The following is an 18,193-nucleotide window of genomic DNA, read 5'->3' as shown; positions in this document are numbered from 1 at the left end:
GCAGAAAGGGTTGGAAACGACGTTGGGAAAGGCTTTTTCCCGCCCCCCCGCCCCCCCACAACCCCGGGAGCTTGATGAATGGCAGGCGAGGCAGGGGATGATGGGAGTTGTGGTCTAGCTAGGAGAGCGACAGGTAGGAAAGGGGCGGCGGGATGCGCAAAGGTGTGTCGTTGGGTTCAAGGAAGTCGGCCGTGGTTATTAAATAATTACAGAGCCTCGCTCTGATTGGCTGAGACGCAAGTCCAGGGAATATGGCCGATCCCGAGCGGTGCTGGGAGTTGTAGTTCAGCAAGGCCATAATGCACTAAGCCTTGTTCTTTTAAAGACCAGGTATCTCCAAACTTGGCAACTTTAAGAGCCGTGGACTTCAACTCCCAGAATTCCCCAGCCAGCCATGGCTGGTTGGGGAATTCTGGGAGTCCACGAGTCTTAAAGCTACCAAGTTTGGAATCATCATCATCTTTTAAGGACCCCCATAATCCCTTGCAATCAGATCATACTAGGAAACAGTCAATATACATAGTAAGGATACAAGCGACAAAGTTACAGTCATACAGTCACAAGTGGGAGGGGATGGGCGATAAGGAGTCATGAGAAGATTAACAGTAATAGTAGTGCAGACTTTGTAATAGTTGAACAGAGGGAATTATTTGTTTAGCAGAGTGATGGCGTTGGGGAAAAACTGTCCTTATGTCTAATTGTTCTGATGTATAGCGTCGTTTTGAGGGAAGGGGTTGAAACAGTTTATGTCTGGGATGTGAGGGGTCTGTAGATATTTTCACAGCCCCCTTTTTGACTCGTGCAGTGTACAGGTCCTTGACTGAAGGCAGGTTGGTAGTAATTGTTTTTTTCTGCAGTCCTAATTACTCTCCTGAGTCTGTGTCTGTCCTGTTGGGTTGCAGAACCAAAACCAGACCGTTATAGAGGTATTAGCTGTTAGTCTCCTGATATTTTTTTAGCCACCCTAAACTCACTCAGTTCTCGCCCTCCTAAATTAATTAATCCATTTCCGAATCTCAACCCAGATTTGTGGCAACCCGACATTGCCATCTATTGAACAATCGCCGGAAAGGCGATTATTCAAACATCTCGCAGGAATTCAGCTGCTAGCTTTTCGATCCCATCCAAGAATTTGTGGATCTCCCCAGCTCTCCTCTCCCTTAAAAACCTTCCTTGAGTACTAGAATAAAATCTGAGGCCTGCGGAGAACGTGATCACATTTATAAGCCAGGTCTAAACCATCAATGAAATGTAATTTAAAAAAAAAAAAAAGATCATTTGTTGTTGTTTAAAACCCTGCTCCCTTTTAAACAATTAACAAACTGAATCTTTTTTTAAAAAAAAAAATTACATTTCATTGATGGTCGTCATTAAATCTTCCTGGCGTAGAAAGCAGATATGCACAGAAATAATTTTTTTTTTCCGATGGATCCTCTGAAGATCCACCAGAGATCATCCTGAACTGAAAAACAATAAGATTTCTACCCAATTTTAATAGGGTTGCGTTTCCAGAACACGTCTAGCTTATTTCTCTCTTGGCCTCAGGATTTTAAAGATGGCAGGACTTCCAACGCCCAGCATTCTCCAGCCAGGAATTCCACAGCTGGGGAATTCTGGGAGTTTTGCAGCCAGGATGCTGGAAAATTCTTGGGGTTGAGGTCCACCTATTTTAAAGTTACCAAGGTTGAAAAATAACAGGTCTAAGATTACATTTCCCTGGACAAAAGTAGGGGTAAAAGCATGGTAATTCTGGGAGTTGAAGTCTTGAAGCATGATGGCTGAGGAATTCTGGGAGTTGAAGTCCCCATATCTCAAAGCATGATGGCTGGGGAATTCTGGGAGTTGAAGTCTTGAAGCATGATGGCTGAGGAATTCTGGGAGTTGAAGTCCCCATATCTCAAAGCATGATGTCTGGGGAATTCTGGGAGTTGAAGTCCTCATATCTCAAAGCATGATGGCTGGGGAATTCTGGGAGTTGAAGTCCCCATATCTCAAAGCATGATGGCTGGGGAATTCTGGGAGTTGAAGTCTCGAAGCATGATGTCTGGGGAATTCTGGGAGTTGAAGTCCTCATATCTCAAAGCATGATGGCTGGGGAATTCTGGGAGTTGAAGTCCTCATATCTCAAAGCATGATGGCTGGGGAATTCTGGGAGTTGAAGTCCTCATATCTCAAAGCATGATGGCTGGGGAATTCTGGGAGTTGAAGTCTCGAAGCATGATGTCTGGGGAATTCTGGGAGTTGAAGTCCTCATATCTCAAAGCATGGTGTCTGGGGAATTCTGGGAGTTGAAGTCCACAATACAAAAGCTGAAATCCACAATACGAAAAATTCCTAAGGCTGAAACAATGGCCTATTAAAATAAGCCATGGCCGCACATGTGCATTTGTGTGTGCGTGTGTGCACATGTGTATTGCACAATACCATATCAAAACAACCCTGTGTCTACTGGTACTCCCTGATTCTATTTCCCTTTTTATTTTTAAATATTTTTTGCTGTCCCTTTTTCCGGTTAACCAAGCCAATCCTCTCAAGTATTGTGAATTACCCACAATGCTCCCCATGCTCTCAGAGGCATTGTGGGCAATTGTACCCCGAATGTTACAGCCCAGCCCAGCTCACCACACACACACACACACACACACACACACACACACACACACACACACACACACAGACAGAGCTTCCAGACCTTGGAGCATTTGTAGGTTCATTGTACCTGTGGTTTGACTAGATCCAGGTCAGATCTTAGTTTAGTCGGGCCAGGCTGTTTTTCACACATAGTAGGGAAGGCTATTAGAAACCTGGCTACTTCTCCACTGATGGCGACCCCTAAAGATGCCCCCCAAAAGTCTTCGGAATGGGGAGAATTTGGGGGGCCTCATATTTCACAGACCCAATTTGGAAACCCAGGGTTTCTCCCAGGCAGTCGCATCTGGCCTCTTCTTTGCAAACTTTAGAAGGCATTTTTTTTTTTTTACTTGGGGGGTTGGGCTCAGAAAAGCGAGTTGATTTCGACCCAGGTTTGCATTCCGACGTGCGTGCAAAGGGGAAAGGGGGAGGGACACGTGGGGATGAGCCTGCCTGCCTGCCTGCCTGCCGAGTCATCGGGGCCGAAAGAAAGCGAGCGAAGGCGCCAGATGAGCGTCGCCGCCGCCGGGCAGGGCTGGGCATCGTCTTCCTTAACCGGCTGCTGCGGGACGGTCCAGGCAGGGGAACGGGGCTGGAGGGGGGTGTCCGGCGGGCTTTGTGCTTTCCAGCCCCGCCGTGGAGGGCGGAGCCGCCGTCCTCCCCGCCGCCGCCAAAAGCCCACGGGCGTCCGGGCAGGTGGGTGCCAGGCAAGGGCGCACCGGTGACTGCCTCCCCCCCCCTCCATGCCCCGCTGCGGGGACTGCGGGGGCAGGCACAGCTGGAGCGGCTGCTGCGGGGCCGGCCAGCCCCTCGCCCGAGCCTACGATGCGGCTGGGCCGGCGGCTTGGCGGCGCCACGCGTGAACCATGCCAGGCGTGGGGGCCGAAGACGGCGAGCAGCACCAGCAGCAGCCGGGCGCCGGGGAGCTGCCCACGCTCACCCCGGCTGGGGGGCCCCCTCGGGAAGAGGTAAGTCCAACCCTGCGTGGGTAGGATGGAGGAGGCAGAATGGAAGGAGGGAGAAAGGAAGGAGGGAAGGAGAAAGGGATGGAGAAACGACGGTAGGAAAGAAGAAAAGAAGGGAAGGATGGGAAAGAAAAAAAGAAGGGAAAGGAGGAGAGGAGGGCAGGAAAGGATAGGAAAGAAAAAGGGAAAGAGAAAGGGGAGAGGAGAAAAGAAAGGAGAGGAAGAACGGAAAGAAGGAAGGGAAGGAAAAGAAAAGAGAAGGGAAAGGGGGAAAAGGGAAGAATGGAAAAGAAGAAAAGAGAAGGGAAAGGAGGAAAAGGGAAGGATGGGAAAGAAAAAAAGAAGGGAAAGAAGGAGAGGAGGAAAGGAAAGGATAGGAAAGAAAAAGGGAAAGAGAAAGGGGAGGAGGAGGAGAAAAGAAAGGAGAGGAAGAACGGAAAGAAGGAAGGGAAGGGAAGGAAAAGAAGAAAAGAGAAGGGAAAGGGGGAAAAGGGAAGGATGGAAAAGAAAAAAAGAAGGGAAAGGAGGAAAAGGGAAGGATGGGAAAGAAAAAAAGGAGAGGAGGAAAGGAAAGGAAAGGATAGGAAAGAAAAAGGGAAAGAGAGAAAGGGGAGGAGGAGGAGAAAAGAAAGGAGAGGAAGAACGGAAAGAAGGAAAGGAAGGGAAGGAAAAGAAGAAAAGGAGGCAGCCAAGAGGAACGAAAAGAAGGAAGGAAGGAGAGACAGATTTTTTAAAAAAAACAACCCGAACCGCTTTTGCGCTGCGCCCTGGGCGCACCGCTTGGAGACCAGTTCCTCGCCTCCAAAATCCGGGATTAAGGGGGCAAGCCAGCTTTCGGGGTTTGAAACCCGGGGTTCGGGCCTCTGCTTTCGGTCCCCCCTCCCCCTTTTCTTTCTTTTTCCTTACGGGGAGGGGAGGGGGAAAGAAACAGGAGTGATTTTACTGCAGCGGACACGTGTCCCTTTGTGCATTATTAATAGCTCTACGGGGTTTAAAAATAAACCTGGGTTTCTGCGCGGGGGGGGGCGGTGGAGGAGAAAGGTGGCATCTCAGGGGCCCTCTCCTTCGGGCCCCTTGCATCCTCCTCCTCCCTGCTTTCCCCCTCCCCAATTTTAGAGCAAAACTGGGGGGTCCCACGCTTTGCCAAAGGGCGCCCGCCGTGCGTAAAAGAGGCGCCGAGGTTTTCTCAGGGATTCCCGGGGGTGGGGGAGAAGGAAGGAAAGGGGATCTGCAGGGAAGCGTTTTGCGCGACCAGCTGGTTGTGTGCTTTTCTGTGTGTGTGTGTGTGGATGTGTGTGGGTGGGTGTGGGTGAGTGGAGGGGAGGGCACGCGTGAAGTTCTGCATTGCACCACAGCCCGCCCGGCCGCGCGTCCTTTCCTCTCTCCGCTTTGGATGATGCTCCTGGCGGCTCGGTGTCAGCGGAGGAACAAAGCCAAACCGGATCGCGGGTGGGGTGGGAGGAAGAGGATTTTTAGGGAGGGGGCCTGGAAATCATTCCGACGCTGGTTGGGACTCGCTTCCCCCCTTTTTTAATTATTTGTCCCCACCAGGTCTGGCAATGTTATTTTATTTATTTATTTAGAAAAAGCTGCATTTCCTTGCAGGGAAAATAAAAAAACAAAGGCTATTTCTTCCCCCACCCGCCCGAAAAGGCTTAAGAACAAGGATAAGGGTCTCCCCTATTTCGCCTGCCTGCCTGGCTGGCTGGGGATGAAGGGAGCTGTAGTCCAGCCTTTCTGGCCAGCTGGTTACAGAGACAAGGAGAGAAGCTTCTTAGGACAAAAAAAAAAAGCTGACCCATTTCTTCCAGGCTTTTGAAGGATGATATTGGGGAGGCCAGAGAGGGGCATTTGGGGGGGTGAGGGAGTTGGCACCCAAGCAACTTGGAAATGGCCAGGGTTAAGAATGAGTGCCCCACAAGGATTTTGATTGCCAAATGTCAGGGAGGAAAGATCCGGTGGATAAAGAGATCATTTTGTGGGTGTTTTGCATTCTTCCTTGGAGTGCATTAAGGCAAAAGGGTTGAGAAGAGGGTTGAGATTGAAACACACACACACACACACACACACACACACACACACACACACACACACACAGTGCTTTTAAAAATAAAAAATCCCCCCACCCCATCTTAAAAGCCATTTGCTGTTGGCAGGCTCCCAAAACTTCCTTTGCCAAAACCCCTTTGCAATTCCTCTGGGGAGACGATTGAGTGTGTCTCTGTGTGTGTGTGTGTGTAAAAGTGATGGAACTCCCTCCCAGCTGCCCCCCACCCCACCCGACCCCACAGGGCCAGATCCACAGAAAAGCTGGCCTGGTTTTAGTTTATTCTTCATTCTTTCGTTCAGTTTCTTAGAGTTCGCTCAGCTAAAATAACCCTGAAATTCTAAAATTCTAAAACCTGTCAAAAACAACAACAACCCATAAAACACTAAAAGCATTCTCAAACATTGGAATTAAATAATTGGAATTCCCTTGGACGCACACTCTCTTTCTTTCTCTTTTTCTCTCTCTCTCTCTCTGTCTCGCTCTCTTTTTTCTCTTTCTTTCTCTCGTCTCTCATTCTCTCCATCTCTTTTTTCCCTTTCTTTTTTTTCTCTCTCTCTCTGCCTTTTTCTCTTTTTCTCTGTCTCTCTTTATCTCTCTTTCTTTCTCTTTTCTCTCTCCCTTTGTCTCTCTTTCTTTTTTCTCACTGTCTTTCTCTCTCTCAGCTAGAGGCTCCTAGGATCAGTTTAATACAGCGTATCCCTCATCCTTTCCTCCAAGCTTCCTTACGCCCTAGCTATATTATATGGCTGGTGGTCCCAGTGAAATGGAACCTCCCTATACCGGAGCAGTCTATCCTGGCGTGAGGAAGCAGCAGACCAGAGAGCCGAAGGCTTCCTTGGGGAAACAGACGGCGAGAGCCCTTATTTTGTCTGGCTCCGACGTCCTGTTTATATATCCCTAAAATGTGGCAGCGTTAAGCGTCTGGACTCCACGCCCCCAGTGCGAACGGCGCAATGTGTGTCTGAAAGCACAATTGCAGGGTGTCTGGGATCTCAACCCCAAGCTGGTTGTTAAGTCGGCCCCAGGCCCCCTTCCCCCCGCCTGCTGTGATCCTTGAAATACAGAAAGGCCGAAGAAATTGGCACCGTTTCAAGGGTTCCTTTTTTGCACGCTGTTGTTTTTTTTTCTGTTCTCTATGTTAGAAACGGGGGAGGGGGAAATTGTAAAATGGAGTTAAAGTTACAGGTAGTCCTCCACTTACGACAGTTCGCTTAGTGACTGGGTTCAAAGTGACAACGGCACTGGGGAAAAAAAAGGACCGTTGTTTTCCCCCCAGGCCGACGACTGTTGCAGCATCCCTAACGTTCACGGGACTAACCTTCGGGGAGCCTGGACCGTGGGCTTGCATTTATGACGGAGGGGGTGTCGCGTGATTTTTCCCCTTTGGTGTCCTTTCCGACAAGCGGGGAATCCCGATTCCCTTCAAATCCCCCGGGTTCCTCATTTAACAAACCCCGGCAATTCGCTTAACCAATGCGGCGAGAAAAGTCGTACAAAACGGGGCTTTCCGTGGACTTCTCACCGACATTTCGGGCTCGGTCGTGGTCGTACGTCGAGGACTGCCTGTTACTGGTTTGGTGGCATGGTGGGGTGGTCTTTGTGGGGAAGTGGCAGGACTGTAACCGGTTCTCCTTCCCTTCTCTCGTCTCCTTCCCTTTCTCTCCCTCGCCCCGCAGCAACGTCCGCTAAAACAGTCTTTGAGCAGCTCGCTCTGCCGCGAGTCCCACTGGAAATGCCTGGTGCTCACCCTCCTGATGTTCGGCTGCTTCGGCGTCATGGCCTGGTGCCGCCTCTCAACGGTGACTCGCCTGAACTACGACAGCTCCTACCGAGGGGCATCGCTGGTGTACCATGACAGCCCGTGCTCCAACGGATACATCTACATCCCGCTGGCCTTCTTGGGCATGTTGTACGTGGTGTACCTGGTGGAGTGCTGGCACCGGTTCGCCAAGGGGCAGATGCAATACCGGGTGGACACGGCCAGCGTCTACGAGAAAGTCCAGCGCATGCAGCAGGCCACGCCCTGCATCTGGTGGAAGGCCGTCAGCTACCACTACATTCGCCGTACCAGGCAGGTCACCCGTTACCGCAACGGGGACGCTTACACCACCACCCAGGTTTACCACGAGAGGGTCAACACGCACGTCTCAGAGACGGAGTTCGACTACTCGGGCCACGGGGTGAAGGACGTCTCCAAGGAGCTGCTGGGCCTCTCGGATTACCCCGTGACCAAACTCCGCTTCACGAAATGCTTCAGCTTCGCGTCGGGCGAGGCAGAAGCCGCCTATCTGACTCAGCGGGCCCGGTTCTTTGGCGAGAATGAAGGTTTGGACGACTACATGGAGGCCCGCGAAGGGATGCACCTGAAGAACGTGGACTTTAAGGAGCACATGTTAGTCTTCCCGGATCCGGGGCGGCCACCCTGGTACACACGACGGAGTGTCTTCTGGCTGGCCTCTTTCCTCCTCCTGTCCTGGCCGCTGAGAGTCTTGTCCGAGTACCGTACGGCCAACGTCCACTATCACGTGGAGAAACTCTTTGGGGCGGACGATGGGCCCAGCCCGCTGGACGCTGCGGGGACGTACGGGCGGCGAATCTCCCGCGTCAACACGGTGGACATGACCGAACTGGAATGGCACATCCGTTCCAACCAGCAGCTGGTGCCCAGCTACTCCGAGGCCGTGTTGATGGACGCCACCACGGTGGCGGGAGCCGCGTACCTCCGCAGCTGCCAACGCTGCCGGCGGACTGTCAGCAGCAACTCCCTGCCCTCGCGGGGCACCCGGGCCCTCTACGCCCGCCTGCCGTTCAGCTGCAGCCGCTTCTCGCTGAGCGGCGCCCGGCGGTGTGGGGGCATTCTCCGGAGCCTTAGCGGGAGCCACGTGGGCAGCAACAACACGGAGACGGAGCCGCTGGAGAGCCCTCCGTGCTACCAGGATGCGCTGTACTTTCCCGTGTTGATTGTGCACGGAGGGGAAGGCTGCGAGCGCAACGGGCATAGGCCCGGGCTGGCGGGGAGGGGTCAAGGGACCCCCCTGTGAACCGGGAGGCGGGGGAGGGATAGTGGAAACTGAAGTTCCCTGAGAGAAACGCAGGACACAAAACATCTCTGGCTTGTTTCCCTGAGCCAAGATCGAACCCATTAACCCAACTGCAGGGCTCTTTGGCCGACGTTAGTCTTCTAAGGAAGTGAGTTTGGGGGAAGAGAGAGAGAGAGGCCCATTAAGCCAAGGTTCGGATGTGGGATTCTTTTGCCTGACTCCTTGGTAGAAGGAGGGAGGGATGGAGGAAAGGAAGGGAAGGAAGGAAGGAAGGAAGGACTAAAGAGGAAATGAAAGGAAGGAATAGAGAGGGATGCAAGAAAGGAAGGAAGGAATAGAGAGGGTTGGAAGGAACGAAGGAAGGAAGGAAGGAAGGAGTAAAGAGGAAAGGAAAGGAAGGAATAGAGAGGGATGCAAGAAAAGAAGGAAGGAATAGAGAGGGTTGGAAGGAAGGAAGGAAGGAATAGAGAGGGTTGGAAGGAAGGAAGGAAGGAGTAAAGAGGAAAGGAAAGGAAGGAATAGAGAGGGTTGAAAGAAAGGAAGGAATAGAATGGGATGCAAGAAAGGAAGGAAGGAATAGAGAGGGTTGGAAGGAAGGAAGGAAGGAAGGAAGGAAGGAGTAAAGAGGAAAGGCAAGGAAGGAATAGAGAGGGTTGAATGAAAGGAAGGAATAGAATGGGATGCAAGAAAGGAAGGAAGGAATAGAGAGGGTTGGAAGGAAGGAAGGAAGGAGTAAAGAGGAAAGGAAAGGAAGGAATAGAGAGGGTTGAATGAAAGGAAGGAATAGAATGGGATGCAAGAAAGGGAAGGAAGGAAGGAATAGAGAGGGTTGGAAGTAAGGGAGGAATAGAGAGGAGAGAAGGGAAGGAATAGGGAGGGAAGGAAGGAAAAGGAAGAAAGGATAGAAGGAAGGAATAGAGAGGAAAGGAAGGAAAGAAGGAATAGAGAAGGAAGGAAAAAGCAAGAAAAGGGAAGAAAAGGAAGCAATAGAGGGAAGAAAGGAAAGAAAAAGAAGGAAGGAATTGAGTGGAAGGTAGGAAGGAAAGAGAGAAAAAGGCTGTTTTCGCCTGAAAAACGGGCCTTCTGGAAATACCGTTTTCAGTCACTGGAGGGCCTCTGGAGCTCGGGGGAGGTCGTTTTTGCCCTCACGGAGGCTCGAGGGAAGCCTCTGGAGCCTCTGCAGGCTGAAAATGGGCCCGTTTCGCCACTTCTGGTATTTCCAGAAGGCCCGTTTTTCAGGTGAAAACAGCCACAAACGGGCCAAAATCAGCTGGGAGGCCACACATACCCACACAAATTGCTCAATATGCCACCTGTGGCATCACAGGAGATGGGGGGCCCTGCATCTTCCCACGTCGGTGTAACCGTGGTGTGAAATAATACCGGTATTCCTCCCTCTCACAACCGTAACGGAACCCAAAATTTATGCTGCTTAAGCGAGACGGGTTTTTTTTTTTTTTAAGTGAGTTTCGCCCCATGGCGCAGCCTTCCTCGCCCCCGTTGTTAAGTGAATCCCTGCAGTTCTTAAATCAGGAAGGCGGTCGTTAAGCAAATCCAGGCTTCCTTGGGCTGGGCAGGAGGCCGCAAAAGGGGTCCACGCGACACGGCTACCGTCGTAAAACGCGAGACGCTCGCTAAGCACCCCATTGTAAATCCGTGGTGGTTGGGGAGAATGCTACAATGGTCACAAAGTGTGAAAAACGGCCACCGGTGCCGTTGTAACTCCGAATGGGTGTGACATTGAAATGTCGTTAAGTGGAGGAGTCCCTGAATTGGATTTGCTCACACGGGCCTGGAGGACGAGAGGAAGGCTGGGCAAAAACGAGTAAAAGGGAAAGAGATATTCGGGTCCCTCCTTCCTTTTTTTGCAAATTTTTCGGGCACCGGTTCGAATCTCAGTGACCGAATCGTAGGGTGGGGTAGAAAAAAATCGAAGTGGGGAGAGGACGAGCAGAAGCCCACCCACCATTGTTGAAATAAAAGGATTTCAAGTCCCCGATTTGGCTGGTTTCTTGGGGTGTGACGGGGAGGATACAGGGGGGTTCCTCGGCCTTCGCAACCACAATTGGGAGCTTGCCAAGCAAGATGGCGCTTTTATCGAGAATGATTTTTGCTTGCACGCCAATCGTCATCATTTAACGACCCCATAATCCCTTGCGGGAGTGGCATCTGGGCCATTGAACGGAGAGTTGTTTTCCTGGCCGGCTGCCTTTCGTGTCACCGATACGGAGTTTTATTCAGCGGATAATACTCTCATTGCGCCCGAGGGGGGAAATATCAGCCTCTACCTAGGATCGAATTCACAGCCTCTCTCGATGGTGACGGTTGCCAAGTATCATCCAGCAAATAATAACGGTTCAAATCGAGATTGGATAAACAGAAAATGATTCGTTTTGCACCAAGTTTTTAATTGGGGGAGGGGGGGCGGTCCCCAAATCTGGCGAGGCGGGAGGAAGCTCGGGCGTTCCCCCAAGTTCTAATTGTGCAAGGAGAAAGCCGTGCCCCCCAAAAAAATGTGCAAAGAAGAAAAGAGCATCGCGAGAACACAACGCGCGATGCTCAACCCCTTCATTATTCACCATGGAAAGCAGCATATGCTGCCTAATTGATTCTCAGCGTAGCCAGAGGACACAGGCCTGCGACTGACGGGCCAGATGGCCCCAGTTATTTGGAAATAAGTAGTTTTCCCCTCAGATGGTGGCCACCGGGGAGCAGGAGCTGAGAGGCCTCCGAGCATCCTTTCTCCCTGGGGGTTGCCGTGGCGACGGTTGCAAAGCAACCAAAGAGGCAGCTGGGGGACCAAGGCTGCCTTCTTAACCGTAGTTTTATTTCAAGGAAAGTCCCAAACTCCTGGCAATTTCCTTCCTCTTGCAATTTTCTTGGAGGGGGAGGAGGTGTCTCCCATCCAAAAATCAACCCGGCCTGGCCCTGCTTAGCTTTATTTATTATTATTATTATTATTAATTTTTTTTGGCAACGTCAACCACAATGATGCTTATAAATCCAGGCTGAAAAGCGTTATGGATTTAGCTTTTTTTTTTAAAAGGCCTCTGCTCCCAGGGCGTTTCGTGTTTACCCTTCAGCCCTGTGGGTGGGGGGGAGGAAAGGACGAATGTGTCAGAATAATAAGCGGAGGTGAGGAAGGAAGGCGTTAACGCCAGTTCCCTCTCGAAAAGGGGAAGGGGTTGGTCTCTCAGGGACAAAAATGCAGAGGCCGATGGTAGAAGCTTTAGCGGAGGATTAGCGTCCCCGAGATAATCTCTTGGGGATAATACAAGAAGGTGAGAGGGGATCAGGACGGAAATTATAATTAAGCTTGGTTTGTAAGTTTTCTTATTTGCTAAGCACCTCCCCTGCACCTTGGAGAGAGGGGGGAGCGGTGTCTAAATTTATGTATCTTCCCTCCTTCCCCCTGTCTGTCATCTGTCTGTCTATATCTCTTCCTTCTTTCCTTCCTCCCTTCCTTATCTACCTACCTACCTCCGGTATGTCTGTCTCTTGTCTGTTTATCTTATCTATATTATGTCTCCTTCCATCTTTTGTTCCTTCCTCCCTCCCTTCTCCTCCCTCATCTATCATTTTTCTTTATTTCTTCCTTCCCTGCCTTCCTTGCCTGCCTACCTACCTACCTACCTCATCTATGTCTGTCTGTCTATCTATCTTATCTATCAATCATCTTATCAACCTATCTAATTATCAGTCTCTGTCAGTATCTATATATCTCTCTCTGTGTCTGTCCATCTGTCTATCATCTATCTATCTAATCTATCATCAACCTAGCTAATTATCAGTCTCTGTCAGTATCTATATCTACATATCTGTCTGTCTGTCTGTCTGTCTGTCTGTCTGTCTATCTATCTATCTATCTATCTATCTATCTATCTATCTATCTATCAATCATCTATATCTATCTATCTATCTATCTATCTATCTAATCTATCATCAACCTAGCTAATTATCAGTCTCTGGCAGTATCTATCATCTATCTATCTATCTATCTATCTATCTATCTATCTATCTATCTATCAATCATCTATCTATCTATCTATCTATCTATCTATCTATCATCTATCTATCTATCTATCTATCTATCTATCATCTATCATCAACCTAGCTAATTATCAGTCTCTGGCAGTATCTATCTATCTATCTATCTATCTATCTATCTATCTATCTATCTATCTATCTATCTATCTACTATTTTCAACTATTCCTAGAAATTCTTTCCATGACGCTCCTGGAAGATGGATCAAATCCAAACTGGTTTTTGTTGTTATTGTTTTAAGTGCTGCTTAAGTATATTTAAGCGACCATTCAAGGTTCGATCGGAAATCAGGCAGGGATGGTTCAGCCAGAGATCTGGTTCCAGTAAAGGAGCCGTTGGCAAAATTGATTCCAGTAGATCACCCAGGGTTCTTGTTTATCGACACAGCTAAGTCTCCCCATAGAACATAGAATAACAGAGCTGGAAGGTTACCTTGGAGGTCATCTAGCCCAACCCCTTGCTCGAGCAGGAGAGGGTCGATTCCAAATGTTAGCCTCTACCTAGCATCGAACTCACAGCCTCCGGACTGTGAGGCGAGAGCTCCATTCGGTGTGTTTGCGTTTCCTCTTTTGCGGTTTTCTTTTTCCTTTTATAATTTCGCGTCTCTATATATGTTTTTCTTCCTGGCTTATATTCAGAGTTGGGGGCCTTTCTCTCCACCCCTCGTCCCTCGTCCGGAGACGGCTGTGCTTGGCAGAGGCCGCCCGGTCTCTCTGGCGACGGTTTTTAAACCAGTTGCCCACCTGGGTGGGGGTGAGTCCGGTGGTCCGGGCCAGGTGCCTTTTTTGGGAAGGATTTGGGTAAGGGTCTTGCAGGTACCACTCTCTCAACAGCTTTTGGATCTTTTCCTGGGATGGAGTGAAGAAGAAGGAGGAGAAGAGGACCACCGTTCAGTATTTTAGGACAAATCAATTGGGTTGCAGATAGATTGTGGCGCTTATAAATAGTGCAACACATTTGTCAATGCAGCAATATTGATGGGTGGACTTCAACTCCCAGAATCCCCCAGGCAGCATGATTTAAGATCTGTGGACTTCAACTTCCAGAATCCCCCAGTCAGAAAGATTTAAGATGGATGGACTTCAACTCCCAGAATCCCCCAGTCAGAATGATTTAAGATGGATGGACTTCAACTCCCAGAATCCCCAGTCAGAATGATGTAAGTTTGATGGACTTCAACTCCCAGAATCCCCCAGGCAGAATGATGTAAGTTTGATGGACTTCAACTCCCAGAGTCCCCAGTCAGAATTATTTAAGATGGATGGACTTCAACTCCCAGAATCCCCCAGTCAGAATGATGTAAGTTTGATGGACTTCAACTCCCAGAGTCCCCCAGTCAGAATGATTTAAGATTGATGGACTTCAACTCCCAGAATCCCCCAGTCAGAATGTTTTAAGATGGATGGACTTCAACTCCCAGAATCCCCCAGTCAGAATGATTTAAGATGGATGGACTTCAACTCCCAGAATCCCCCAGTCAGAATGATGTAAGTTTGATGGACTTCAACTCCCAGAATCCCCAGGCAGAATGATTTAAGATGGATGGACTTCAACTCCCAGAATCCCCCAGTCAGAATGATGTAAGTTTGATGGACTTCAACTCCCAGAATCCCCAGGCAGAATGATTTAAGATGGATGGACTTCAACTCCCAGAATCCCCCAGTCAGAATGATTTAAGATGGATGGACTTCAACTCCCAGAATCCCCCAGTCAGAATGATTTAAGATTGATGGACTTCGGCTTCCAGAATCCTCCAGCCATCATGCTTTAAGAGGGGTGGACTTCAACTCCCAGAATTCCATCAATGCTGACTGGGGAATTCTGGGAGTTGAAGTCCACCCTTCAAAGTGGCTCAGAGACCGGGGGGGAGGGGGGGGATGCAGGAAACAAACCTAGATGTTTTTCAAAACTCAAAAAAATTTCACCTTAATTCGGAGGCCGCTTTTACCTTGATCCTGTTGGCTTTCTGTTTGCCGTATTGGGGCGAAGTTCCTGGCAGGTGGGGGCCGCTCCTCCAGACAGGTGAGCCTTGGGATGGAAGTTCAAGGTAGCAGTCCCTAAGGTGGATCGATCTCAGCTCCCCCAAGGGCTGGGAGTCCATCAGGCTGGCCAGGGGCATTTCCTGGAAGGACAGTGGGCCATGGTCGCTGCTTGGAGAACACCTCAAGTGCTGGAGATGCCCCAAGGTGTGCCAAGGGGGCAGAGCCCAGAGGAGACGAGACAGGTGCTCGAACGCGCCACTCTCCTGCAGAGCTTTGCAGATCAGGGCTACCTGTGAGGGGGAGAACAGGGCCATGTCTGGGGACGATGGGTGGGGTGGTCAAAGGAGAAATTGGGGAGGGGAGGGAGAACCAAGATGGCTGAAGGGGCAGAGGGTCTTCTCCAATACAGAGAATTTGCAAAAGGGCAATGGGGAAAGGCAGGTGAGGTGGAATAACAGGGAGGTGGAAGGGACCCTGGAGGTCTTCTAGTCCAACCCTCCCACCTACTCAAGCAGGAGACTTTCTACCATTACACACCAATGGTTGTCCAATTTCTTCCTGATGTGATGGAGAAGGAAGGAAGGGAGGGAGGAGGGAGGGAGGGAGGAAGGAAGGAAGGAAGGAAGGAAGGAAGGAAGGAAGGAAGGAAGGAAGGAAGGAAGGAAGGAAGGAAGGAAGAAGGAATTTGTGTGAGAAAGGGAGGGAGGGAGAAAGAAAGGGAGGAAGGAAAGAAGGGAGGAGGGAGGAAGGAAGGAAAGAAGGAAGGAAGGAATTTGTGTGAGAAAGGAAGGGAGGGAGGCAGAGAGAGAGAGGAGGGGGAAAGAAGGAAGGGAGGGTGGAAGGAAGGAAAGAAGGAAGGGAATTTGTGTGAGAAAGGAAGGGAGGGAGGAGAGAGAGAGAGGAAGGAAAGAAGTGAAGGAGGGGGGAAGGAAGGATGTGTGAGAAAGGAAGGGAGGGAGGGAGAGAGAGGGGGGGGAGGAAGGAAATATGTGTAAGGAAGGAAGGAAGGAAGGAAGGAAGGAAGGAAGGAAGGAAGGAAGAATAGCAGAATAAGAGAGCTGGAAGGGACCTTGGAGGTCTTCTAGTCCAACCCCCCTCTCAAGCAGTAGACAATACAATATAAAATTAAATAAAATATAAAACAAATAAGTAGATCAATTCATCAATGCTATACAATAAAACAATACCATAAAATATTAAATGGAACAAAATGTAAAATAAATGAGTATCGGTAGATCTATCCATGCAATACAATAGTACAATACAATACAATATAAAATGAAACAAAATGTAAAATAAATAAAAAGAACATATCAATCCATCAGTAAAAACAATGCAATACAATAATGCAATCACATATAAAGTTAAATCAGATACAAAATAAATAAGCAGACAACTCCATCGCTGCAACACAATAAAATAATACAGTGTAGTTAAATATAAAATGAAATGTCAAGAGGAATGAGGTTAGCTTTCCCCTTTGAAATATTTCTGAATTCAGGGAGGTTTTCTTTTGAAGGCAAGCTTGCCAAAAATTTGGACTATAATTCCAAATTACCAGGTCTACCAGCCATTAGATTTCTGTATCTATGTTCAGCTGTCCAGATTCCAAAGCTACTAGAAAATATGATACGGGGCAACTCGAAAAATAAATGCCAATAAATAAAATTGGGGAAACAATAATAATTGAGCGACCTTCACAGACGATATCATTCTGCCACCCTCCTTTTGAGTTAATAACTGATTACATCCTCTCGATTCAGATGGTATTTATTTTATTCTTGCAAAAGTGGACTGAAATTCCCCAGATCTCAACAAATGAGAAATCAAAGCCCGTTTTCCCTGCTCTCACAGGCCCAGAGACCGTGCTAAATTTTAATTCAAACTGGAGCATCGAATCTCCATGCTAATTTTATTAATTTTTTCCTTTTTAAACCCCCATTGCAAGGCTACTTTAAGCTGCTTACCTGGTTTTTAAAACTTTTTTTTTTCAGGCTGGAAGGGAGAATCCTGAAAGACGGACATTGAAGCATCCGGTTGGCTTCAAACTCTGGTTACAAACAGCGGGGTGAAATATATATATATATATGTGTGTGTGTGTTTATTCTGTTTTTCTGTTCTAACCTGAAGTTCTTCCCAAAACGCTGTGATTTAGCTGCCCGATTAACAAAGCTAAGCCGCCTCTGGGAGCGTTTTAAACAGCTCAGAAAGGATATGCCGCCTTCAACAGCTTCTTAAATGATAGGCAGGTTGGGTGAAGGAGAGATCAGCCCAAAAGGCAGAGAGAGGGGGGAGGAATCTGAGATTTGGGGGAAGTCTCGGGGATGCCCCTCACCCCATTGCATTCTCAAGCTTGCTTTTCCCTCCGACCAGAATAACAGAATAGAATAATAGAGTTAGAAGGAACCTTAGAGGCCTTCTAGTCTAAGCCACTGCTCAGGCCAGGAGAGTCTATGTCCATTTCAGCCAAACGCTTCAGTTTCTTCTTTAAAACCTCCAGGGATGGGGAAAGGAAGGAAGAAAGAAGAAGGAAAGGGAGGGAGGGAGGAGGAGGGAGGGAGGGAGGAGGAAAGAAGGAAACAGGTGAGCAGGAAGGAAGGATGAAGGAAGAAGGAAGGAAAATGGGGGGAAAGAAGGAAGGAAAATGGGTGGATGGATGGATGGAAGGAAGGAACGAATAAGTCAGAGGAAGGAATAAGTCAGAGGAGGGAGGAAGGGAAGGAAGGAAGGAAGGGAAGAAAAGGGTGGGAAGGAAGGAAGGAAGGAAGGAAGGAAGGAAGGAAGGAAGGAAGGAAGGAAGGGAAGGAAGGAAGGAAGAGGAGGGAGGGAGGGAGGGAGGAAGGAAACAGGTGAGCAGGATGGAAAGAAGGAAAGAAAATGGGTGGGATGGATGGATGGAAGGAAGGAACGAAAGGAATAAGTCAGAGGAAGGAAGGAAGGAAGGAAGGAAGGAAGGAAGGAAGGAAGGAAGGAAGGAAGGAAGGAAGGAAGGGAGGAGGAAGGAAGGAAAAGGGAAGAAAATGGTGGGAAGGGAAGGAAGGAAGGGAGGGGAAGGGAAGGGGAAGGAAGGAAGGAAGGAAGAAGGAAACAGGTGAGCAGGATGGAAAGAAGGAAGGAAAATGGGTGGGATGGATGGGAAGGAAGGAAGGAAGGAAGGAAGAATAGTAGAAAAATAGAATTAAAAATCAGAATAAAAGCATTGGAAGGGACCTGGGAGGTCTTCTAGTCCAGCCCCCTGCTCAACCCCCCCCCCCACTATATATAGCGGTTAAGTTAGCGACACAGTCATTAAGCAAGTCTTCCCCCATCGACTCGTCAGAATGCTGCAAAAGGTTGGAAATCACTTCACACACACACCCCGGGGACACTGCAATGGTCGTAAATACGAGTCAGTTGCCAGGCGCCTGAATTTGGATCATGGAGCCTGCAACGGTCGTTAAGTGTGAAAAACTCAGTCACTTTTTTTTTTTCAGCGCCGT

At 49.1% G+C, this 18,193-nt stretch overlaps 2 protein-coding genes and 1 long non-coding RNA gene across 5 annotated transcripts in view; 2 read left to right on the top strand and 1 right to left on the bottom strand.

The window, feature by feature from the left end:
- Positions 1-18,193, top strand: part of LOC148129522 (uncharacterized) — a 268,357-nt gene that overhangs the window by 66,329 nt on the left and 183,835 nt on the right. The window lies entirely within an intron of this gene.
- Positions 3-8,966, top strand: TMEM151A (transmembrane protein 151A). 2 transcript variants are annotated; one of them, XM_087943523.1, is made up of 2 exons: positions 3-133; positions 7,323-8,966. In XM_087943523.1, exon 2 carries the CDS (start codon positions 7,401-7,403, stop codon positions 8,685-8,687), a length of 1,287 nt encoding a protein of 428 aa, XP_087799649.1. In that variant the 5' UTR covers positions 3-133; positions 7,323-7,400; the 3' UTR covers positions 8,688-8,966. The 2 variants fall into 2 exon arrangements, with proteins under 2 accessions (XP_087799649.1, XP_087799648.1); XM_087943522.1 differs by lacking the exon at positions 3-133 and adding an exon at positions 3,396-3,599 and having other exon boundaries at positions 7,323-8,811.
- Positions 12,952-18,193, bottom strand: part of LOC148129523 (homeobox protein SIX6-like) — a 53,254-nt gene continuing 48,012 nt past the window's right edge. For both annotated transcript variants that reach the window (XM_087943511.1, XM_087943512.1), the window contains 2 exons: positions 14,681-15,004; positions 12,952-13,580 (listed from right to left, as the gene is read on the bottom strand). In XM_087943511.1, coding sequence (XP_087799637.1) covers positions 13,338-13,580; positions 14,681-15,004 — 567 coding nt within the window. In that variant the 3' untranslated portion in view covers positions 12,952-13,337. The remainder of the gene's footprint in view (positions 13,581-14,680; positions 15,005-18,193) is intronic.

This window comes from Notechis scutatus, chromosome 14 (genome assembly GCF_049901735.1).
Source record: "Notechis scutatus isolate UNSWTSFEM ecotype Mainland chromosome 14, rNotScu1.2, whole genome shotgun sequence".
Classification (NCBI taxonomy): Eukaryota; Metazoa; Chordata; class Lepidosauria; order Squamata; family Elapidae; genus Notechis; species Notechis scutatus.
Note: the sequence above shows the minus strand (reverse complement) of the source record. Positions and strands in the feature narration are given on the sequence as shown.